The following is a 22,555-nucleotide window of genomic DNA, read 5'->3' on the forward strand; positions in this document are numbered from 1 at the left end:
CCCTGGTCTCCAGGATCGCGCCCTGGGCCAAAGGCAGGCACTAAACCGCTGCGCCACCCAGGGATCCCCTCATTTGTCTGAATTTTCTATCCAGATCTTATCTCTGCATGTGCAAATACTGTATGTAGTTTTTAATCAGGTTCAATTTTATTTTTAAAAAATGGGTGTCAGGGCAGCCCGGGTGGCTCAGCGGTTTAGCGCCGCCTGCAGCCCTGGGCGTGATCCTGGATTCCCAGGATCGAGTCCCATATCAGGCTCCATGTGTGGATCCTGCTTCTCCCTCTGCCTGTGTCTCTGCCTCTCTCTCTTTCTCTCTGTCTCTCATGAATGCATAAATAAATAAAATTTTTAAAAAATGTGTGTCAATAATACACTAACTGAAACACTCATTTTATTCACTTAAAAGATTTAGGATTGTTCTAAAAGAAAGAAAATTAAAAACCCTTGCTCTATACCTGAACCTGCCACTAAAGAATGAAGGCTTTGTAAGAAATTCTTTCCTTTGTGAGTCAGAGGGAATAGAAGGGAGATGTGCACCAGCTTTGCATTTAGGCACAGGAAGTACTTTGAGGTGAGATTATATTATATTTACAAGTGGAACAAGAGATAAAAATCTTTGGGGAAGAGGGGAAATAAATGACTCATGAAAATTTTAAAAAAAGAGGAAAGATTGATTTAAGTGTTCTCTTAGAAAACAATCTTTTAAAAAATGGCAAATACAGAAGAGCATAATATTATTTACATTAGAACATGGGCTTTTGAAGATTTGTTGTCTTGTAATGGATTACCTGTGTAGCTCCATGATGGAGAACAGCCATTTTAACAGGAAAAGGCATGTTTACCATGAAAGGATACCATAACACAGAGCGCTAATGATATCTTCACTATCTGTCTTCTATGCCTGAAGTTTCTTTCTACTTTCAGTTGGCCATTCTTTCCTTTAAGAAACTTAGATAAGATGTAAATGCAAGAAATAAATACAGCTATCTTGACACTAGCAAAGCTTAGGTTCTGAATCTTCAAAGTCTAAAACCTTTCCTGCAAAATGTCTATCACAGTGAGCAAAAAAGGAGGTGGGGGCTCCTTGAGATGTGGATTCTATGCTCACTCATTATATATAACTCATCCTCTCACTGTAGTTTTAAGTGTGCTCGATTTTAGATTTGCTCCTCAGAAAGACTGAATGTTACATGCTGAAGCTCTTTGTAGCTCTTCAGATCATTCAAAAGCACAACTGGTAAAACCAAGAACTGTAAGATAGACTAGGACCTTGCTACCCAGAGTGCCAGTGTAGACTGGCAGCATCAGCTGTACCTGGGGGAGCTTGTTAGAAATGCAGAATCTTAGGTTCACTGCAGACCTCCTGAGTCTAAATTGGCATTTTAATGAGATTCACGAGTGATCGATAGGCTCATTAGAGTTTGAGAAATACTACACCAAAATACATCCCAATGTCTTAGGATTTGCCAATATGGCTCCCACTTCCATTCTCTGGCAACTTTATGGAAGTGGCTCCTAGGTTCCAAGGAAGGATTCTTTGATTTTTCATACTGAATGGAGACAAATGAGTGAGGGTTTTCTTGAGCCGAGATATATTCTTATATTGGTCTTTGTTTATATTAAATTAAAAATAGGGGGCTAATATTCTTCTGATATGATGACAAACAACAAAATAAGAACTCCTAATTTAGTAATAATCATAATTCAAAATTTATAGGCAACAGTATTTTTAGTTCAACAGTCTGGGGATAACTCTTCAGAATTCCAAATTTGTCTCTAATTTATGTATCTGCCTTATGGTTTGCTTTATGTTTTTGTTGAGCAAGCAGCATTGGTTACTTATTAGCAGGAGTAAAAGTCTGAACATTCTCTTACTCTCTCAAATAAATAAATAAAATCTTTAAACAAAAAAAAAAAGAGAGAAAGAAGTGAGTTGTTCCACTTATATCATATGCATCATTCTTCGATCAAGTTTTGTATTTGGTTTTTCTTCCACTGGGTGGCTGTGCTGGAGCAGTACCTGCTGTTCCTTGGCATGATGAAATTTCTGTATAGAATTTCCAGTGAACAGGATCCCAGGGTTTGCACGCTGTTGCTAGTGAACTGAATCCACAATGGCCTAGTCGTATGACTGCGTAATCATGGTGCTGAAGGGCAACGTACTTAGTACAAGGGGTCACAAAAAATAAAAACAAACTGACCATTGTAATGCTTACATGTAATCAATCTTGTCAGATTTTCACATACTATAGGGACGTTAAAGATAACCTGCCAGTTTTGTTACGTACCATAAATTTGTTGACAGTAATCTTCATTGAATGGCAATCCTTAATTTTCTTGTAATAAAATTTAGCAATTTGTGCTTTTGGAATTGTTTAACAATTCTTTTGCCACCTCTTAGTTCCAAAGATGCTGTCCTGTATTCTTTGCTATTAACTTTATAGCTTTGCCTTTCAAATTTATTTTATTTTTTTTTTAATTTTTATTTATTTATGATAGTCATCACAGAGAGAGAGAGAGAGGCAGAGACACAGGCAGAGTGAGAAGCAGGCTCCATGCACCGGGAGCCCAACGTGGGATTCGATCCCGGGTCTCCAGGATCGCGCCCTGGGCCAAAGACAGGCGCCAAACCGCTGCGCCACCCAGGGATCCCGCCTTTCAAATTTAGATATTTAATCCAGCCAGAGTTCTTTTGTATGGTGTTGTGTAGAAATAATTAAAATTTTCTCCATAATCAACTGGTTTTCTCAACAGCATGTAGTAAGCAATCTGTCTTCTTCATTGATTTATAGTACTGCTTTTATGGTATATTTGGTTCTATTTGCATATATTCTATCTCAAAGCTCTCTCTTCTGTCCCATTGGGCTATTTATCTCTCCTTGGGCTACTATCACCATTTTAAAATTCATTTAAATGGCTTTGGAATATGTCATAATTCCTAGAAAGGCAAGTTCTTTCTTTTCTTTTTAAAAATTGACTTAATTATTTATGGGTGTCTATCTATAAAGTTTAGAATAAGTTTAGTTGATTGCTCAAGAAAAATCCAACCGGAATTTTGTTTGAGATGGCACTAGATTCAGAGATTAATTTGGAGATAATTGATGTTTTTGTAATATACATGTATTCCATCCCAATCATGGGATATCTTTCCTTTTTTCTTCTTCTTTTTCAGACCATCATCTATTTAGGAATACACCTCTTATCTCTTTACTTCCAACATAGTGTAGATCAGGACCTCAAAATACTATGCTAAACAGTAGCAGTGATGTTGAGCATGATGTTGAGTGATGTTGAGATAGCATGTTTGCTATCTTAAAGATTTCTTAAAGATCTTCCATTAAGTGCAAGCCTTCAAAAGGCATAACTGTATACCTTTATTTTCACAAGGTAACTTTACTGTTGTAATCATATGATCAAGAAATAGAACATCCCTGGGTTGCCTGGGTGGCTCAGTCCATTAAGCATCTGCCTTCGGTTCAGGTCATGATCCCAGGGTTCTGGAATCGCCCTGCATCAGGCTCCTTGCTCAGTGGGGAGTCTGCTTTTCCCTCTGCCTCTGCAACACCCCCCCACACACGCCCCACTTATGCTCACACTCTCTCTCAAATAAATCAATAAAATCTTTAAAAAAAGAAAAAAAAATAGAACATTACATGTCACTCCTTCCCAATTTCTTTGCTATTATTGTCTTTTTTAAACTCCTCATTAGGGGTGCCTGGGTAGCTCAGTTTGTTATCTTCAGCTCACATCATTATTTTGGGGTACTTAGATCAAGTCTCATGTAGGACTCCCTGCTCAGTGTGGGGTCTGCTGCTCCCTCTCCCTTTGCTTCCCCCAACTTATACACTCTCTCTCTCAAATAAATAAGTAAAATTTTTTAAAAAAGAAATTCTTCATTAAACAGATATCAATGCAATTTAAAAAAGAAGAATCAGGTAGTGTGTGTTTGTATTAACTGACTTACTGATTTACTGATTATCTATTTTTGTATTTACTGATTACCTATTTTTGCCTCTCAGATTTTCATTTTGGGGACCTTTGTTTATACGTCTTTAAAAAAATATTTTTATTTATTTATTCATGAGAGAGAGAGAGAGAGAGAGGCACAGACACAGGCAGAGAGTGAAGCAGGCTCCATGCAGGGAGCCTGACATGGGATTTGATTGCATGTCTCCGGGATCATGTCCTGGGCTAAACCGCTGAGCCACCGGGGATGATGCCCCCTGTTTATACGTTGTTTTAAAATACTTTATTTATTTATTTGAAAGTGTGAGCAGAGCGAGAGAGAGCACATAGGCCAGGGGAGGGGCAGAGGAAGAGAGACAACTAGGTACCCTGCTGTGCAAGGAGCCCGATTTGATTCGGGCTTGTTCCTGGGACCCTGGGACACCCGCATCATGATCTGAGCTGAAATCAAGAGTCAGACGCCTAACTCACTGAGCCACTCAGGCGCCCATGTCCCTGAGGATTTTTTGTTGTTATTGTTGTTTAGTGTCTGTTAGAGATAATCTTTCTGGCTTTACTTAATATAAAAATATCATTACTTTGCCCTCATTTTTGGAAGATAGGTTTGATGGTACATAATTCTAGGTTGTCACTTATTTTTCTTGCAGACTTTGAAGTTATTTGTTCTACTCTGTTCTCACATTGCAGCTTCGAGAAGTCTACAGCATATTTAATTGTCTGTTACACCTTCAGAAGTGATCTGCCTTGTCTCCATGATGGCTCTTAAGATTTTTTTCCCTCATTTCCTATTCTGTAGTTTCACTGCAAAGCATCTGTATGTGGGTTTCTTTTTATTCATCTTGCTTGAGATGCACTGGAGCTCTTACATTTGTAGATAGGTAGACTTGATCATTTAGAGAAAATTCCTGGTGACTATCTACTTGAATATTCCCTTTCTCTCATTTTCCCTTTTCTCTTCTCTTGACATTTTTGATTTCGTGTTTGTGGAATTCCTCATGGTAGATTTCACGTCTTTACCTGTTTCCCATATTCTCCATCTTCTAGTTTCTCTGCTGAAATCTTTCCGGAATGATCTTCCAGTTAACTAATTCTTTCATCTGTGTCTAATTTACTTTTTAATCTAGTTTGAGTTTGAAATATCCCTGCTTATGGTGGAGGATAGTTGGAAGAAAGGCAGGCAGGGACGAGGGATCTAGGTGCTAATGGACAACTACACTTAAAAGGAAAAAGACAGGGGTGCCTGGGTGGGTCAGTTGGTTAAGCATCTGCCTCCAATTCAGGTCATGATCCCAGGGTCCTGGGATGGAGCCTCACATGGGCTCCCTGCTTTTCCCTCTGCCTCTGCCTTTTCCCAGCCGGGGGTCTGCTTTTCCCTCTGCCTCTGCCTCTGCTTGCCACTCCTCCTGCCTGTGCTCTCTCCCTCTGTTAAATTAATTAATTAATTCAATCAATCAATCAATCAATCAATCAATCAATCTTTTTTTAAAAAGGAAAAAGACCTTATCCTGTTATTCTAGGCTTTACTGAGTGCCCCAGCTTTAAGTCTTCCTACTGGCAGGATTTATAACTTTTATGTAATAGAAAGGAAAGGAATGGCCTAGGGTGTCCTAACCCAGGCTGGGGGCCAGCTCAAAAGCCAATGGGATTTAAACAAAGAGCTTGATCTGGTGGTCTGGGAATGGGGGGCATGCCTCAGGGCAGTGGCAGCCACCACCCTCTTGTTCTGCAAAGCTATGAACCACCACCCTGGATGGAGCCCTCCACCCTTTCCCACAAGAACAACTATCTGATAGATAGACGAGCACATGGCCGAAAACCTAATTGTGTGACAGGCACAATATGCAGGGTTAATGAGACTAAAACAGCCAACACCAAAGAGCCCATGAAAACCCCTAGATTTTTTAAAAAGAGATTTTATTTATCTATTCATGAAAGACACAGACAGAGAGGCAGAGACGAAGGTAGAGGGAGCAGCAGATTCCCTGCAGGGAGCCCAATGGAGACTCTATACCAGGACACGGGATCGCGCCCTGAGCCGAGGCTCAATCACTGAGTGTCACAGGCATCCCCAAACCCCTAGATTTAAACGCCAAATTAGTAACCCTCTCGGGTCCCTTTCTCTTTGGAAGATTTGTACTATTGCTCAATAAACTGCTCCAATATCACTCAATAAACTTTGCTTTGCTGCCCAACACTCTGTCTGGTCTACCCTCCTCATACTTTGAAGCAACATGACCAAGAACCACTGACACTAAAGGAAAAGAAATCCTGCAACACCTATATTTTGCATTTTTAATGTTTCTTTTGTTATTGTTTTGAATATCAATTTCAATTGTCCTTTACTGTTCATTTATTTTTTAAATTTGGTCTTCATTTATTTTGATTATACTTGAGCCATGTCTTACAGTTATTTTTTTTACCCAGAATTGGATAATTCCCATACTTGGAATCTCAAGGCATAAATCTGTTATTGTTGTTTCTGCTGACTTTTACTGATACCAGATGATTCATGTATGTTTGGTGATTTTTTTCAAAATTGTGAGTTTACATTTGACTGAAGTGAACAGACGGGAATCCAGACTGCCCAGGTCAGAGTTGTTTTCCTTCAAGAGAGCTTTTGAGTTTGTATTTACCAGAAGCAGATGAGAACTAGGAACATGAAATCACTTTACTTGGATTTGAGGGTCTTGGTTAAATGGGTTGCCTGAGGTTGGACTACTTCATCCCGCCATCAGCCTACTAACCATAGTGATGTTATCTACAATTGCTTCAGGGCAAAGCACAAATTTCTTTTGTTTTCTACTCAACAACCAGCTTTCAGCTCTTGAGCCCTCTTATAGCTTTATTTTCCTTGGTTCCCAGTCCATTGTTTGGAATAATTTCTTCACAGTATAAAGTACAGGCTTTATACTGTGTAAGACCTGTTTTCATTTTGTCGTTTTTGGATTACATGAGTGTTCTCCATCTTTGGGTTAAGATTGGCTACTTTCTGTTTCCCTTGGGGGAAAGAAAAAAGTCGTGGTGACACAAGAGCAGTAGATACAGAGAGCTAATTCCTGGTAGGAGCTCCTGTTCTCCACCAAGTAAAACAAGGGTGTGTTGTTCTTGTTACTGTTTCTGTTAATGTGTCAAACACAAGAGGGATATTAAGCCAAGAGTAACCACCAGTGATAGTTGACCTCCTTTCAGATGTCTGTTTATTGTGATAAGGACACATACAAGATTGCCATGGTTGCAAATCCTATCCCAGACTACAAACACAGGTTGAAATAATTAGAGACGTTGACATCCTGGCCATTTCTGGATGGGCTGATTTCATGGATGTAAGGGACTCGTGGTTGCCAAGTCCATTTAGGGTTGTTGGCTTATGTCATACGGATCCTCTTTATTTAGCTATTTATTTGTTTAATTTCTCTTCTTCTCTTGCAATGAGCCCAAATAATCCTCCTGGCTATTGTCAGTTGCTACCACCACAACATTTTTTGGTCCTATAACGAGGTCACAGAAATGAAAATATCTGTGCCATCCAAGGATTTTTTTATTTTATTTTAAGATTTTATTTATTTATTCATGACAGAGAGAGAGAGAGGCAGAGACACAGGCAGAGGGAGAAGCAGGCTCCATGCAGGCTGCTCGAGGTGGGACTCGATCCCTAGTCTCCAGGATCACGCTCTGTGCTGAAGGCAGTGCTAAACCGCTGAGCCACCCGGGCTGCCCCTCATCCAAGGCTTTTATTGAAGACACACTGTAACTCTTTTCTTCCCCTTTCACATCCACAGTATTCAATGAGTTTTGTTGAGTACTCAACAACAACAACAACACTCATTTGTTACTGTAATAGTCACAGGATAACATTAACAGAGTCCTTACACCGGTGTGATGCTGTAAATGCGGATTCAGTGATGACCAAGTCAGGCATGATCCTTGCATATACTTACTGAGCCTAAAGTTGTCTCTTCGTTTTGAATCCCACTCCCTTCCTTATGTAACCTCAGACTGACCCTGAGCTGAGAGGTAGGAGAAAAGGTAGTGTTACAAATGTAATATTTTTTTGTGAATGCCCATGAAGCCTAAATATAGTGGCTATCTGCTGGGTTGCCTCAAACAGCTGACTCTTTGCTGGCTCCCAAATGCTCTGGCAACTGTTCACTGTCGTCCATCCAGTTCAAATAAAAGTATCTATGTGTTGTGCCCAAGATCGCGAATCCGAGAAACCACCGAGGAGCCGGCACCGATGCAAACACACGAGGGTTTATTTACAAGCTCGAGCCTGGGTCCAAGTGCACCCGACACAGCGGAGCAGGGACTTGGACCCCGAGACTAAGAGGCGCAGCAGCTTTATAGGGGCCAGTGGCCCAAGGGATATGCAGAAAGTTGCACAGTCATGTCGGTCCACACGCAGGTGGCCCATTGAATGACACCTTACCCTATAGGATCCACTTGAGCTGGCCTATTACTTTGGTCAGAATCCAGGCGCAGTTTTGGCGGGCACAAGGCAGGGTTACATTGTCATGAGCCCATTTCCCATTAGGGTGTGCCCAGCGGCTCGCCTAGGGTGGGGCAGCGCCTTAAGCCATAAGCAGGTCCTGTGGGGGTCATAGGGGAGGTGGTGGATGTAGCACAAAATGGAGTTAGTCCTGCTCTGCTTGTCCAGGGGTAGGGGATTTTTGTTAAATTTCCTGGGTCCCATACTATGTCCATACAAATATGGTGATTCGGAGGTGGGGGTACCTGGATCCGGCAGTTTCTGGAAATTTTGAATTGGGACCAAGAGATTCTATCCTCATTCTAAAGAGGATGAGAAGTAAATCTTAGAGAAAGGGTTTCTGCCATGGTTTGTGTATATGGGATGATAAGCAGAGAAAGCTGCTGTGTAGTGAAAAACAAGAGTTGACAGTCAGAAAAGGGCAGAGAGGTGAGAAACATTGAGGTTCCCGAAGAATCTGAGGTCCCTAATTCCAGTTTATCCTTACAGCGCATAGCTGCTTCCTTGCTCTGGTGGTCCGTGAGCCCCTCCTGCATCCTTGAGATACATCCCTCCTTGCTTAAACCTGTTTGGGTAGATTTCTATTGATTTCACACTAAGACACAAATGTGGAATAGGTAAGTATGCCTACAGGAGATGTTTTCCTGTTCGCTAAAGGTTGAAAAGGAAGGTTAGAATTGGAGACATCTGTGTCTGGATCAGTTTTGCACTATATAAAAACCATTAGCAGGCTGAGTGATTTTTGCAAAAGGCACTATGTTTCATGGGTCATTTGGACTTTTGCGACTCTTCCTTTTCTGCCTGACTCCATTTGTGTGTCCACCACATGAGTCCCCTCTAGGAGAGAAGCAGGAGAAGTGCAGTAGGGAATCATTAGTCGTGTATTAAAGAACAAATTATACAACATTGGGTAATTAACTTACTGAGTCAGAACCAGCAATAGTAAAACTACCTTGCACAGTACCTTCCCTTGGCACTCCCCCATAACTTGGAGTACCAGACAAATCATTCATGGGTTGCTCTCACTATTTGTTCCAATACATCGTTTTAGCTACTCTAAACAGGAACCCTACTCTCATCCTCGGCCAGGGCAATTGTATTATCCTAACTGCTCACAAGCTTATTTTTATAAATTAGGATGGTAGGAAATTTATGTGTTATGGGTTACAAAATACTTGGAATAAGGTCTACACTGTTAACTCATCTGTTCAACAAATAGTTATTGAGTGACTACTATGTGTCAGGTGCTGTTCTGTATGTGGAGGATATAGCAGAGGACAAATGTTACTTTTTTACTGGAAAAGAAAGTAAATAAGCAAGATAAATAAAACAGATCCTATTTTAAAATAGTGCTAAGGGGGGATCCCTGGGTGGCGCAGTGGTTTGGCGCCTGCCTTTGGCCCAGGGCGCGATCCTGGAGATCCGGGATCGAATCCCACGTCGGGCTCCCGGTGCATGGAGCCTGCTTCTCCCTCTGCCTCTCTCTCTCTGTGTGTGTGTGACTATCATAAATAAATAAATAAAAATTAAAAAAAAATAGTGCTAAGGGGAAAATACAGCAGAGAAAAGAGAGGAAGTATCTGGGCAGGGGGAATTACAATTCTAGGCATAGAAGGCTCACTGAGGAGTTAAATTTTAAGTATCTGAAGAAGGTTGAGGAGCAGGCCATGTAGATATTTAGTATTGGAAGGAGAATGTGCCAGCAAAGAACAGAAGTTGCAAAGGATGTTGGAAGCTCGCTCAGTATGTTTGAAGAACAGCAAGGAAGCAAATCTGGTTGAAGATGAACTCACTAAGGATAAAATAAATAGAGATGAGGTTAGAGAATAATGAGGGTCAGATCACATGAGGTCACTGTAAACACACAGGCTTTTATGGGGAGCGAAGTGTTATAAGCAGAGGAATGACATGATCTGGTGCATGTTTTAACAAAAGTGCTATGATGTTGAGAAAAAATTAAAGCCAGGTAAGGAAAGAAGCATCAGGAGGACCAGTTAGGTGGCTTTTGCAGTAATCCGTATGAGAAAATGATGGTGGCTGGAACTAGGGCAGTGGCAGTGGTGGGAATGGTGAGAGGGTGATCAGATTCTGGATGTATTTCCAAGAAAGAGCAGTAGGATTTGCTATTGGACCAGAGTGGGGTGAGAAAGAAAGAACGAAAGAAAGAAAGAAAGAAAGAGAGAGAGAGAGAGAAAGAGGGAGGGAGGGAGGGAGGGAAGGAGGAAGGAAGGAAGGAAGGAAGGAAGGAAGGAAGGAAGAAAGAAAAGAAAGAAAGAAAGAAAGAAAGAAAGAAAGAAAGAAAGAAAGAAAGAGAGAAAGAAAGAAAGAAGATAAAAACATCAAGAATTTGGGGCTGACTCACTGGAAGTAGGGGGTTGCCATATCCTGCAACATGGAGATGTTAAGAGGAGCACATTGGAGCAGGATGCTTATTAGCATAGCGAATGTGTCAAGGGGGCAGGTGGACATGTGTCTGCAATTGGATGCAGAGGTCTAAGCTAGAGCTAGAAATTTGGGAGCCACTAACATATGACAGCATTCAAAGTGATGGGAAGAAATCACCAAGGGAGTGAGTAAATAATAAAAGAAGGCCATATTTAAAGATCTGTTTATTCATTTGAGAAAGAGAGAGAGTGTGCACATGTGTGGGGGCAGGGAGGGAAGGAGGGGCAGAGGGAGGGGAGAGAGAGAATCTCAAGAGGCTCCCCACTGAGCTTGGAGTCTGACATAGGGCTTCATTTCACAACCCTGAGATCATACACTGAGCTGAGATCAAGAGTTGGAGTCTGGAGTATTAACTGATTGAGCTGCCTAGATACCCCCAGAAGGCCATATTTAGAGGCCACGGAAATGAGGGTGAACCAGCAAAAAAGACTGAAAGGAAAGAAACTAAGGGGAGGAGCAAAACCAGGGAAGTCAGGTGAAGAAAGTGTTTCAAGAAGGTGCTCAGCAGTGCCAAATGCTGCTTTAGATCAGGTAAATGAGAACTGAGAATTTACCTTGGATTTAGCAATATAGAAGTCTCTGGGGAGCTTCCATAAGAGCAGTTTTGGTGGGGCAGTGGGGGCAAACACTTAATTAAAGTGGGTTAATGAGAGAACAGGAGGAGCAGAAATGGACACAGCAAATAAGATAACTATTTTAAGGAGTGTTCTGGAAAAAGAAAGGCATGGCAGAAATAAGGTCAAGAAAGTGTTTTTAAAAGATGGGAGTACTTACAATATGTTTTTCCATATTGATGGAATCCATCTGCAGAACACAATGAGTGAATTTTTGGAACAATGCCCTTTGGTTGGCAAAGGGAACATAGCTGGGGTGTGAGGGGGGGGCAAAGGAGGAAAGGCAGATGCAGGCTGGTGGATAGGTGAGGGGGTGGGGGACATGCCTATGCTTTGGTTTCTGTATGATTTCTGTGAATGAAATAAAAATTCTGGCTAACATACTTCTTTTTCTTAATACAAAGATAGCCATAGGGGATGTACTCATTCTGGGATGAAAAGGCTATCTTCATAATCTGAAAAGTCCTTATGTTGCTAATGCTATTGCCATGAACATTGAGACAAATGATGTACTAATATTCCAAGACAGTGTGGCAGCTTTTCTCTCAAATAGTTCTTTCTGACACTGTTTTCTAGGTGCTATAAAGTGTTTCCTTAGCAATCAACTCTATTAAGATATCCCCACAATAATTAGTTCTTTTTATCTAAACATCAGCTAGTTGTTTAGATCTTTGAGTCAGAAAGTTTTTTCTTGCTATTTTTTTTCAAAGTGTACTTCCTGTTTCTTCGGCATTAGTATATGTAGTCTAGTCTATTTCAAAAATTGATAATATACGGCTACTGATTGCTCCATTCACTCAATTTGCAATTTATAGTTACTTTCTAGTTCAAGATATTAAATGTGGGAACACAGGATAATGGCCATTTGCTGAATTGCTAATACTGATGCTCATACTGAAAATTAGAAGGGATAATTCTAAAATGTTTAAATGATGTTAGCAAAAGGCTTTTTGTTTGTTCATTGGTTGAAAAAAAGGCTCTATTTTTTAGGTGGAATCACTGAAAGTCAGGATTGAAAAACTAAGAAATCACCAGGTCTAATGATTCATTTGATGCTTCGACTCCCTTATAACTCCCCTGCCCAGTGGTGGTCTATATAGCTCCAGTGCCAGGGGAAGTAACTACTTTGCTCTTCTCCATCATACAAATTAATCAACAAGAACACATTAGTAGCTTTCTATTTAAAAATTACTTTTCAGGACAGTCAAGAGATTTTCTAGTTGTTACTCAAAAAATATAAATCAGAATTAGTTTTTTTTTTTTTACATAGATATAAAATGGGACATGTAGATAGCACAAAGCTTGTGTAGTAGGTTGAGGTACAGAGAATCCTCAGCATCTGGTATGAAGCACTAGTCACCTGACAGATGAGAGTGCAGAAGGATGTGGGGAGTCTAAGCTACAGGGTGCTATCCCAAAGGAAGGTCCTCTATCTTTATTTTCTTCCATAACCTTGACAGTGCTACAGACACTTCGCTTGTCTCTGGCTTAGTGCAAGATAGCCAAATTGCTACATTTGAAATTCTACCCCCCGGCTTCATAATTTTGGCCAGAAAATTGAGTTGATAATCATTAATGTTGAGTTAAGATAACTGGACCCCACCACGCATCTTTATTTTTTCTCTTGAAATCACATCATGCAAAGTGAAGAGAAACCACTTCAGGTTAATGAGGTTTGAGGTTTCATTTTGTTTTATTCTACATGGTTAGAATTAATTCCGACTGATATGGGTTTTTCCATTTGTGACATGCACCTTGGGGAAGGAGAGTTTATTAAAAAATGATTGGACTGGGGAGAGAGGAATGAATAGATGGAGCATGGGATTGTTTTTTTTAAAGATATGATTTATTTATTTGAGAGAGAGAGAGCGCACACACAAGCTGGTGGACGGGCTGAGGGAAAAACCGACTCCCCTCTTTTTCCTCAAAGTGGGCTCCATCCCAGGACCCTGAGATCATGACCTGAGCCGAAGTCAGATGCTCAACTGACTGAGCCTCCCAGGCGCCCCTGAGCACAGGATTTTTTTTTTTAAGATTTTATTTATTTATTCATAGAGACAGAGAGAGCGAGGCAGAGACACAGGCAGAGGGAGAAGCAGGCATCATACAGAGAGCCTGACGTGGGACTCGATCAAGGGTCTCCAGGATCACGCCCTGGGCTGCAGGCGGCGCTAAACCGCTGCGCCACCGGGGCTGCCCGCACAGGGATTTTTAAGGCAGTGATACTATAGCATATTATAGTACAAGGGTAGATACGTGTTATTACACATCTGTCAAAACTTACAGACCGTACAACACAAAAAATATAAACCCTAATATAAGCTAACAGCTTTGGATGTTAATAATGTGTCAATGTTGGTTTAGATTGTAACAAATGTACCATTCTGATAAGAGATGTTGATAATACAGGAGACCATGCAGGTTGGTGGAAGGCGTATATGGGAACTTTTTTTTCCCCACTCAATTTTGCTGTGAGCCTAAAACTGCTCTATTAAAAAATAATTTCACAAAGCTTTCAGATGTAAACACAGGTTTTTGAATAAGCAGGACTTGTAATTTCCAAAGCGTTCTCTTGTCATTAAAAATCTTAGAGCCATTCTTGATAAATTAGTAAATTTTTATACATGGCAATTAAAATAGTGCAATGAAGGCATTTGATAAGAGAACTTCTTTGCTAAATAATTTTGTACAGTGAAGAATCACTCTCATTTAGTTATATGCTAAATCCAGGAATGTCTGAAAAAAGCACCACAGACTAGGAGCATGAGATTTTAAAAACAACCTGAAAATTGGGAGAAAGATTCCCTCAAGTAATTGTAAAGTTATCTTTAAAATAACTGAATATTTTCTTAGTGTTCTCTGATTGTTTTATTACCCAGCTTGGTAAAAATTGGTAGTATTTTCTAAGAAATTGTAGTTTTATTTTTTTTAATTTTTTTTTAATTTTTATTTATTTATGATAGTCACAGAGAGAGAGAGAGAGGCAGAGACACAGGCAGAGGGAGAAGCAGGCTTCATGCACTGGGAGCCCGACGTGGGATTCGATCCTGGGTCTCTAGGATCGCGCCCTGGGCCAAAGGCAGGCGCCAAACCGCTGTGCCACCCAGGGATCCCTAGTTTTATTTTTTTAAAAGATTTATTTAATGGTGGGGGGAGGCAGAGGGAGAGGGAGAGAGAATCCCAAGCAGACTTCATGCTCATGCAGAGCCTGACACTTACAGTGCCTTACAGAATATATGTTATGCTTGTTTTTTTTTTCCTCCAGAAAAGAGCACAGGGTTTTATGTAACATTCTAAATGCGAGATGGACATCTTGCTCAAGTTGAAGGAGAAGATCCTTGAAGTCTGTGCATCTATAAGAGATCATCAGAAGTCCCTAAACAGAAGAAAGAAACTAATACAAAATGGAAACCAGCAAGTATGTGATTCCATTAAGGCCAAATGGGATCCAAATCTGAATCAAGATGTTGGCAAGTGAAAGAGGATGATGCACAGGAGGAAGGGATCCTACACAATAAAAACCAGATTCTAGCGGGGGAGGTAATGGGGAAGAGAAGCCAGTGAGGCAGCAATGAGGGAGGAAGTGTGAATGTGACCCTTGGAAGAGAGGCAGCAGGACAAAGCAAAGATGAAGCAACTGGCTGGACTCAATATACATGTTTGATTGAACTCGGAAAAAGCAAATGAGATTGGAAAAATGAAACTTCTTGGGGTTCCAATGATTGCATGGGAACAGACTGACATCAAGAAAAAACTCAGTCAGCACCAACACAGAAACACTTCCAGCAGCCACTTATGACCACCTACAACCTTCTCTGCCTTTCTCTACTTGCCCTCACCATTTCCAAGACCTTGTCCCTCTCTACTTCCTGTAATGTTTGTTTTCACATTAAAATTTTTTTTTAATTTTTAAAAAAGATTTTATTTATTCATGGGAGACACACAGAGAGAGAGGCAGACATAGGCAGAGGGAGAAGCAGGCTCCATACAGGGGGCCTGATGTGGGACTTGATCCCAGGACTCCAGGATCACACCCTGAGCTGAAGGCAGGTGCTTAACCGCTGAGCCACCCAGGAGTCCCTGTTCTCACATTATAAGAACATTCACAGCGTTTGCCCTCATGTGATGTGCCCTGGACCCTATGCAGAGTGGACTGGAGTAGGAGCTGGACTCAAGGCAGATAGATAGTCCTAATGTGCAGGCAGGTGCCATAGAACTTTGTGATTATATGAAGTCATTTGCATTATAGAAATTAGGTAGGGATGTGAAATTGGCAAAATGATTATTCTAGTTTTCCCAATTACTTACCTTTAATAGATTATACCTCTGATCACATTGTATGTTAACTTCCAGCATAATGCCATATGTTTGTTACATAAAAGGTTTTATCCAAACTGCATATATCTCCATGTAAACTCTTTTAGAAATGGAAATAATTCTAACTTACTCAAGTTTATCAGTTTAAATGCTCTTAAGTGAAATTCTTGAGTATGTCACAGCTGAGTAAATATTAAAGAAAAACAGTGAATGCTTTTGGTAGGTAATTAATAGCATGCCACAGGCCAGCCAAGTTCTTTCATTTTAATTACTTTTAATCCCTCTTCCTGTCAAAAGAACAGGGGAAGAAATATTCTCAGTAAAATTCAGAAACCCTATCGCCACATAAAAAATTCCCTTTATAACTAAGTTACAGGTGGAAATCCACTTTTAACAAAATTGCTGTGGCAGGTTGTTAACACACCAGTGCTATCTGCAAATACACTTGTTTAAACACAACAGATTGCCACTACTCAGCAGTTTCATTAATCACAATCCAGCTTGCTATCAGAAGCGAAAATTACTGATGTTATTAAATTTCCACCCCATTACCTTGACTTTTATTTAGAACCATTCATCAACGATTTCCTTCACTAGAAGTCACAAGTTCACCAAGCCAAAAAATCATCAAGGAAACACAATACATTTGAATGGTATCTTGGAAACCTAAAGACTTAGTGTGGTTTTGTTAACTCACAAAAATCTCTTAAACATCACAGTAATCTGCTCAAGACATTGCTTCAACAACCATGAGTACAGACATTTCCAATACTGTTTAAGAAAAAAACGAAGTGCTTAAAGTAATGGATTTCCAGTAATTGGTCTCAACCAATCTTCTGACAAGTCGGTTACTCTCCACTGTCTTTTTTTTTTTTTTAAGATTTTATTTATCAATTCACCAGAGAGAGAGAGAGAGAGAGAGAGAGGCAGAGGCACAGGCAGAGGGAGAAGCAGGCTCCATGCAGGGATCCTGACGTGGGACTCCATCCTGGGTCTCCAGGATCACACCCTGAACCACTGAGCCACCTGGGTTGCCCTCTCCACTGTCTTTTTGATGGTGCCCAAATACACCTCTGTTTGAGGTTCTGTAATACCTTGCCTTAATGAAATGCTGCCACTTATCTTAATGCCTTCTCCAGAAATGTTCCTGTCCAATGAAGCAACTTCCCAGCCCGTCCACAGGAAACACTCAAGGGTACCCCATCCAGGATTGGTTCTGAGAGACATGTCTTCTAAGATAAATTGAGCTTGTTGGAAATATTGACCAATCAACAAATATTTATCAACTACTCTTCATGGGAACTGAGCCACTAAACAGAATATAGTGTAAGAAGACAGAGTCTTCTGTAACTTTTCACTCCAGATGTCTATAATACGCATATACATGGGAAAAGCTAACTCTCAATACTGAATAGCAGATTGTTAGTGCTAAATGAATGTCATGGGTAGGAACAGTGATAGGACTTTAGAAGACTCATTCTAGACTATGGGACGAGATAGGCCATCCTCTGGGAAAAGAGAGAGATATGGAATGGAAAGGAGAGGAGGGGAAACAGGGATAAAGAGGGATGAGGAATCATTTGTATTTGAGAGCAAAATTGAGAGAATCTGCAACAAATATACATCTTTGTGCATGTTGTCAGTGTGCTTACATTTCAGATACAAATAAGATTAACCTTAAGCACATTTTGACACTGTTCATTGAAAACCCGAAGCACATAGGTTGTCCTTGTCCCACATAGGAAATAGCGTCATGGCTAGCCCTAGTGGAATTAACATCAATACTAAGATGGTTCCTCCTGGTTAGCCCTTTCCCATAATCTTTCCCAACCAAATCAATGATAAATTATCATTGTTTGCAATGAGGCCGTTGTACTTACTGGCTCCAGAGCTGGCCCTGACCTTCCTCAGATTAAGAGATTTCAGAGGCCCATAAATTCTTGCATTCGAAAAATGTGGTCAATTGTAAAATATGTTAGTTCCAGACAATTAGGTCAATCTAATCCAGGTGCGGTTGGTAAATCATAAATCATGTAAACTACAATAGGCAAATTGTTGCTGTTTCTGGGCTGCCAGTGTCCTAATGTGTACTTTTTTTTTTTAAGATTTTATTTATTTATTATGAGAGACACACACAGAGAGAGGCAGAGACAGAGAGAGAGGGAGAAGCAGGCTCCATGCAGGGAGCCCAATATGGGACTCCATCGTGGGACTCTGGGATCATGCCCTGAACTGAAGGCAGATGCACAACCAATGAGCCACCCAGGTGTCCCCCTAATGTGTACTTTTTGGTGTTCCACACAAGATACTTGTGGTGACTTAATGTGGGAATATAAACTGAAGTTAAAAAAAAAAAATGTAAGTGCAAGTGGAGTGCCACAACTGAAGGGTCATGTCTGACCAGTGTCCCTTTCTAATTTTTTAAATGATTTTATTGTTTTGTTTGCTTGTTTATTTATTTAGAGAGTGGCACTCATGCACAAGCAGTGGGGCAGAGGGAGAGGAGAGGGAAAATCTCAAGCCAGCTCCAAGCCCAGTGGGGAGCCACTGTATGGCTCTATCTCAGGACCCTGAGATAACTACCTGAGTCAAAATCAAGAACCAGAGCTCAATTTACTGAGCCACCCAGGTCCCCTCTTCCCTTTCTATTAAAAATTGAAGGTAGTAGTGCTCATTGTTCATTTGTATAACTACCTCTTGCTCATTCCCTCTAGACTTGTTGGGTTGGCAATCAAGGGGTTTGCTCCCTCCCTTGAGCTAAATTCTAGAAGAAATGTGAATTTTTATTGGAAGAACAAAGGATGAAATGCAACTGGCATTGATGGGTTGGTCCGATGGCAGTGCCCTGGAAAAGACTCGCTTAGCGTCCCTGAATGCTGTCCTGATGAACTTGCCTTTCTGGAGCCCTAAGCGGTGAAATATTCCTTGGTACTGTGAGCTATTCTACATCTTTGTCATTTGTTATTCTTTTCTAAAAAAGTTTAGCAGGGCTGGTTTTTGTGGCTTTCAACCAATGAGGATTAAAGTCTGTACTTTCTTTCCTCTATTACAACTTCCAGCCACAGCATTAGAGATGGAAAGGTTCAAATCCAGCATCATTGTGGAACTCTGCAGGAAGCAGGGGTGACATCACTGGCACCTTGCACAGCGCTGGTTTCAGTGCGGTGGATTTTAGGGAAAGAAAAGGTATACAAAGAGACCAGGGTGAGAGAACAAAAGGAGCAGTCTGTTGACAAAAAAAAAAACACCCAACCCCTCTTATAGCACTTGTAATAATTAACAGTAAGATCCTGGCAGATGTCATTAGGAGAATGCATTTGGGTGCACCATATCTCATGCCAAATACCTACAATTTCTAATTTCACTCACCAAGAAAAAAACCCATTGCGCCCAGAAGGTTTGTGTCAGGCACCTGAGCAGGAAATGAATGGGAGTATTGTTGCTGTTACTTTTCTGGGTTAGGTAACCAGGAAGACAATAGCTATCAGACCCCCGCACTGGAGTTCTGTGACCAATTTCCTCCTTCCATCTACTGGCCTCTCAAATTGTTCTGCAGTGACAAATCTAGAAGGGTTCTAACTACAGGCTGTGGATGCCACGCTGGATATCCAAGTGCTAGAGGAGTTGAAATTAAACGTCCTTTAAAGGACTTGAGATTTTATAATAAGAATATTTATAATCTACGCTTTTTAAAAAACCATGGCACAAAAATTTCCAGGATTGTTTAATAACATAATCCCACAAAATATGTGTTATCAATAAAATCAAATGCAGTGCAGAGATGAGGAATCTTGAGGAAAAAAAACCCTAATCTCCACTGGATTTGATAAGAGAAAGCTTTAGTAGAAGGACGGAGACAGAGCACATTTACATGAGGAACAGAAGGAAATGGGAGGATAGAAAATAGAGATTTGGTAAATAAAGGAAGAAGAAACATGGAAAAGTAGTTGGAAAAGTCAAGCAAAAATTCGTTTGCTTTTAAGCTGCCAAAGAGGAAGAGGACTGATGAAGCTGGCTTCTGGGCATGCTATCTGTGGGGTCACACAAGGTTCTGTACTTAGAAGGGCCCTGCACTTGGTTTAATGCTCTGCTGTCACTGTCTTGAAACTCTTAGTATTTTTTACACCAGGATCTTGCATTTTCATTTTGCATAGGCCCCTCAAATGATGAAAATGTGCAGAAAGGTCTAACACAGTTTGCGTTGGCTGATTAATGTTCCCCAAAAACGTACACACCCTAATCTCCAGAACCTGTGTGTTTACCCTATATGGCAAAAACGACTTTACAGATGTAATGAAGAATTTCGGGGGCTGGCACATAACCACTTACCCAATAAACAAGCTCTGTCTCTAGGGAAAAAAAAAAAAAGAATTTTGAGGTCGGGAGATCATACTGGATTATTTGGGTGAGCCCCAGGTAATCACGAGGTCTTTATAAGAGGGAGGCAGACCTTTATAAGGGTCAGCAAGAGAAGACACGTTTCAATGGAAGTGGAGAGAGTGAAGATGTGACAATGTGGTGCACATTTATGAGCTAAGGAATGCAGGTGGCTTCTAGAAGTTGTGTCCCCTAACGCCTTTAGAAGAAATGCAGCCCTGCTGATCTAATTTGGACTTCTGATCTTCAGAACTCTAAGACAATAAGTTTGTTTCGTTTTAAGCCACTAAATTTAGGTCATTTGTTATAGAAGTAACAAGAAACTAATACACACTACATAAAGGTAAATTGATGTATTGCTAGTTTTCTAGAAATCAAGGCTATTAATAAAACGAATCGCAGCTACCATTGACTGAACACATCCTTTGTGCTAGGCACCATACGAAGCCATTTGTGTGTGTCATCGAATATAAGCCTCAAACAGCGTTCACTTACAGATGAGCAAATCGAGGTTCACAGGGGTCAAGTAACTGAAGTCCGTCCGGAGCCACGTGGCACCCGTAGCAGTGGGATGTTTTAGAGGTGGGAGCTGAACCCCGTCTGTATCGCTCCAAGCTCTTGCGTGCGTTTATCTCCATTCCCATACATTATTACAGACTTTTGGGCTTGTTCCCATTCTTCAACGTGCAGTATTATGTTTGTCTCAACAGAGGAGAGGGGGTGGGACGAGGAAGAGGATGACATCCACCTCTGGGGCGTGGAGCCGGGGCCACCTCTCCAAGTCTCAGGGGGCTTATCCCAGGCGTTTGCAGCAGATCGGGGGCTACAGAACCCTGACCGAGACAGAGACAGCGCTTGGGCCCGGAACTGCAAGGCCCCGCGGCGCGCGCTCCTTATTTGCCTACGTCTCGGGTCGCGTCCCGGGCCTCCCGGCTGCGCGGTGTCGGGAACAGCTGCACCGCAACAACCCGCCGCAGGTTTCCCGGAGCAACTGCCGGGGGAGGGCGCCCCGCGCGCCCCGCGCGCCCCGCCCGCCCCGCCGCTTGTTTTGGAAGCCCGCGTGGTCCGGCCTCATTGGCCGCGGAGGAGCCCGAGGCCCCGGGGAGGCGGAGCGGCCTCCGCGGCTGTAGTTCCCGAGAGCCCCGCGCCGCCGGCCCCGCCTTCCGCCAGGGGCCCGGCTCGCGGCAGCGCGGGACCACAACTCCCACAAGGCCCCGCGCTCGGAGGGGGCGTGGCCGGCGAAGGGGAAGCCGGGGGCGGGGCCGCCCAGGGGATGCAGTGGGGGCGCTCGGCTCTCCTCCTCACTCGCAGCTGCCGGGAGCCGGCGAGAGCGGCCCCCGCCTCGGGCCGCGTGCGCACCTCCGGCCCTGGAGCCTGTCGGCCGCCGGGAGCCGTCCCCTCGCGTCGTCGCCTGGGCCGCCCGCCGCTCCCCCGCCCCGAGGGCCCGGCCGGCCGCGCTGCGGGGAGAGGCCAGCATGCGCCCGGGGGCCCGGCCGGCCGGCGCCGGGCAGGGGGCGGCGGCCGCGGCGCAGCTGCTGCTCACCCTGAGCTTCCTCCCGAGCGTCGTCGAGGCCCAGGTGAGCCGAGGGCTGGCGGGGCGGGGACGCCGGGACGAACGCCCGCGGCTGCGGCGGCGGCGGCGGCGGCGGCGGCCGGGCCGCGGCCGGGCGCGGGGAGGGCCGGGGCCAGCCCGAGGGGCGTCGGGGGGGCGGAGAGGCGGGGGCCGGACCCCGAGCCGTCACGTCCAGGACGCGTCTGCGAGCCTGGGTGCGGGCCTGGGCCTGGCGACGCTCGTGGGGCGACGGCAGTAAAAAGAGGAAGATGGTGACGGTCCCCTGAGGTGTTTTCGCTTTTCCTGCTGGTCTTTTAGCGGCTGGGAGTGTGGCGGGAGGTGAGACGGAATGAAAGCGCCGTCAGCTGCTTTGGGAGGAGAGCACGCGTCGAAGTGAAGCCCTCGGCGGCGGGCGGGCGGGCGGGCGGGCGGGGAGGGGGATGCGGGTGCCGGTGCCGGTGCCGGTGCCCATGCCGGTGCCCACGCCCCGCAGAAGTGGAGTGCTCAGGGGAGGCGGCGAGACTCCACTTCCTGGAACTTTCGGACGAGGGGGCCCCTCGGTGTCTGCCCTTGCTCCGGCATCTTCCTTGCCTGGGAATGCTGTATTGTCTCCCAACTCGTGCCCTGTCTGCCAGGTGGTATCTCCAGGTGAGCTCAAGTAAGAGACTGGGGGGCGGGGGGGGGGGTGCGTCTGGCCTTACAAGGCCTGTCAGTAGACAGGTGATGGCTGGAGAGTAAATTAGAGTTTAGGGATTGCTTCTGTGAAACCTCTATTGCAGAAGTGTTCTCAGGACGCCG

The 22,555-nt window shown here is 43.1% G+C and overlaps 2 protein-coding genes across 5 annotated transcripts in view; one reads left to right on the forward strand and one right to left on the reverse strand.

Moving 5' to 3' along the window:
• Nucleotides 1-21,201, reverse strand: part of EDARADD (EDAR associated via death domain) — a 149,974-nt gene extending 128,773 nt beyond the window's left edge. The window contains exon 1 of the mRNA XM_077894413.1: nt 20,701-21,201. The gene's annotated coding sequence lies outside the window, so the exon portion shown is untranslated. The remainder of the gene's footprint in view (nt 1-20,700) is intronic.
• ERO1B (endoplasmic reticulum oxidoreductase 1 beta) overlaps nt 1-22,555 on the forward strand; it is a 108,628-nt gene that overhangs the window by 27,068 nt on the left and 59,005 nt on the right. For 2 of the 4 annotated variants that reach the window (XM_077894404.1, XM_077894405.1), the window contains exon 1: nt 21,626-21,782. The exons of 1 other annotated variant lie outside the window; for it this stretch is intronic. In XM_077894404.1, coding sequence (XP_077750530.1) covers nt 21,681-21,782 — 102 coding nt within the window. In that variant the 5' untranslated portion in view covers nt 21,626-21,680. Of the gene's footprint in view, nt 1-21,625; nt 21,783-22,207; nt 22,406-22,555 lie in introns of those variants that run through there. One more of the 4 variants, XM_077894406.1, reaches the window with a different exon arrangement.

Source organism: Canis aureus, chromosome 4 (assembly GCF_053574225.1).
Source record: "Canis aureus isolate CA01 chromosome 4, VMU_Caureus_v.1.0, whole genome shotgun sequence".
Lineage (NCBI taxonomy): Eukaryota > Metazoa > Chordata > Mammalia > Carnivora > Canidae > Canis > Canis aureus.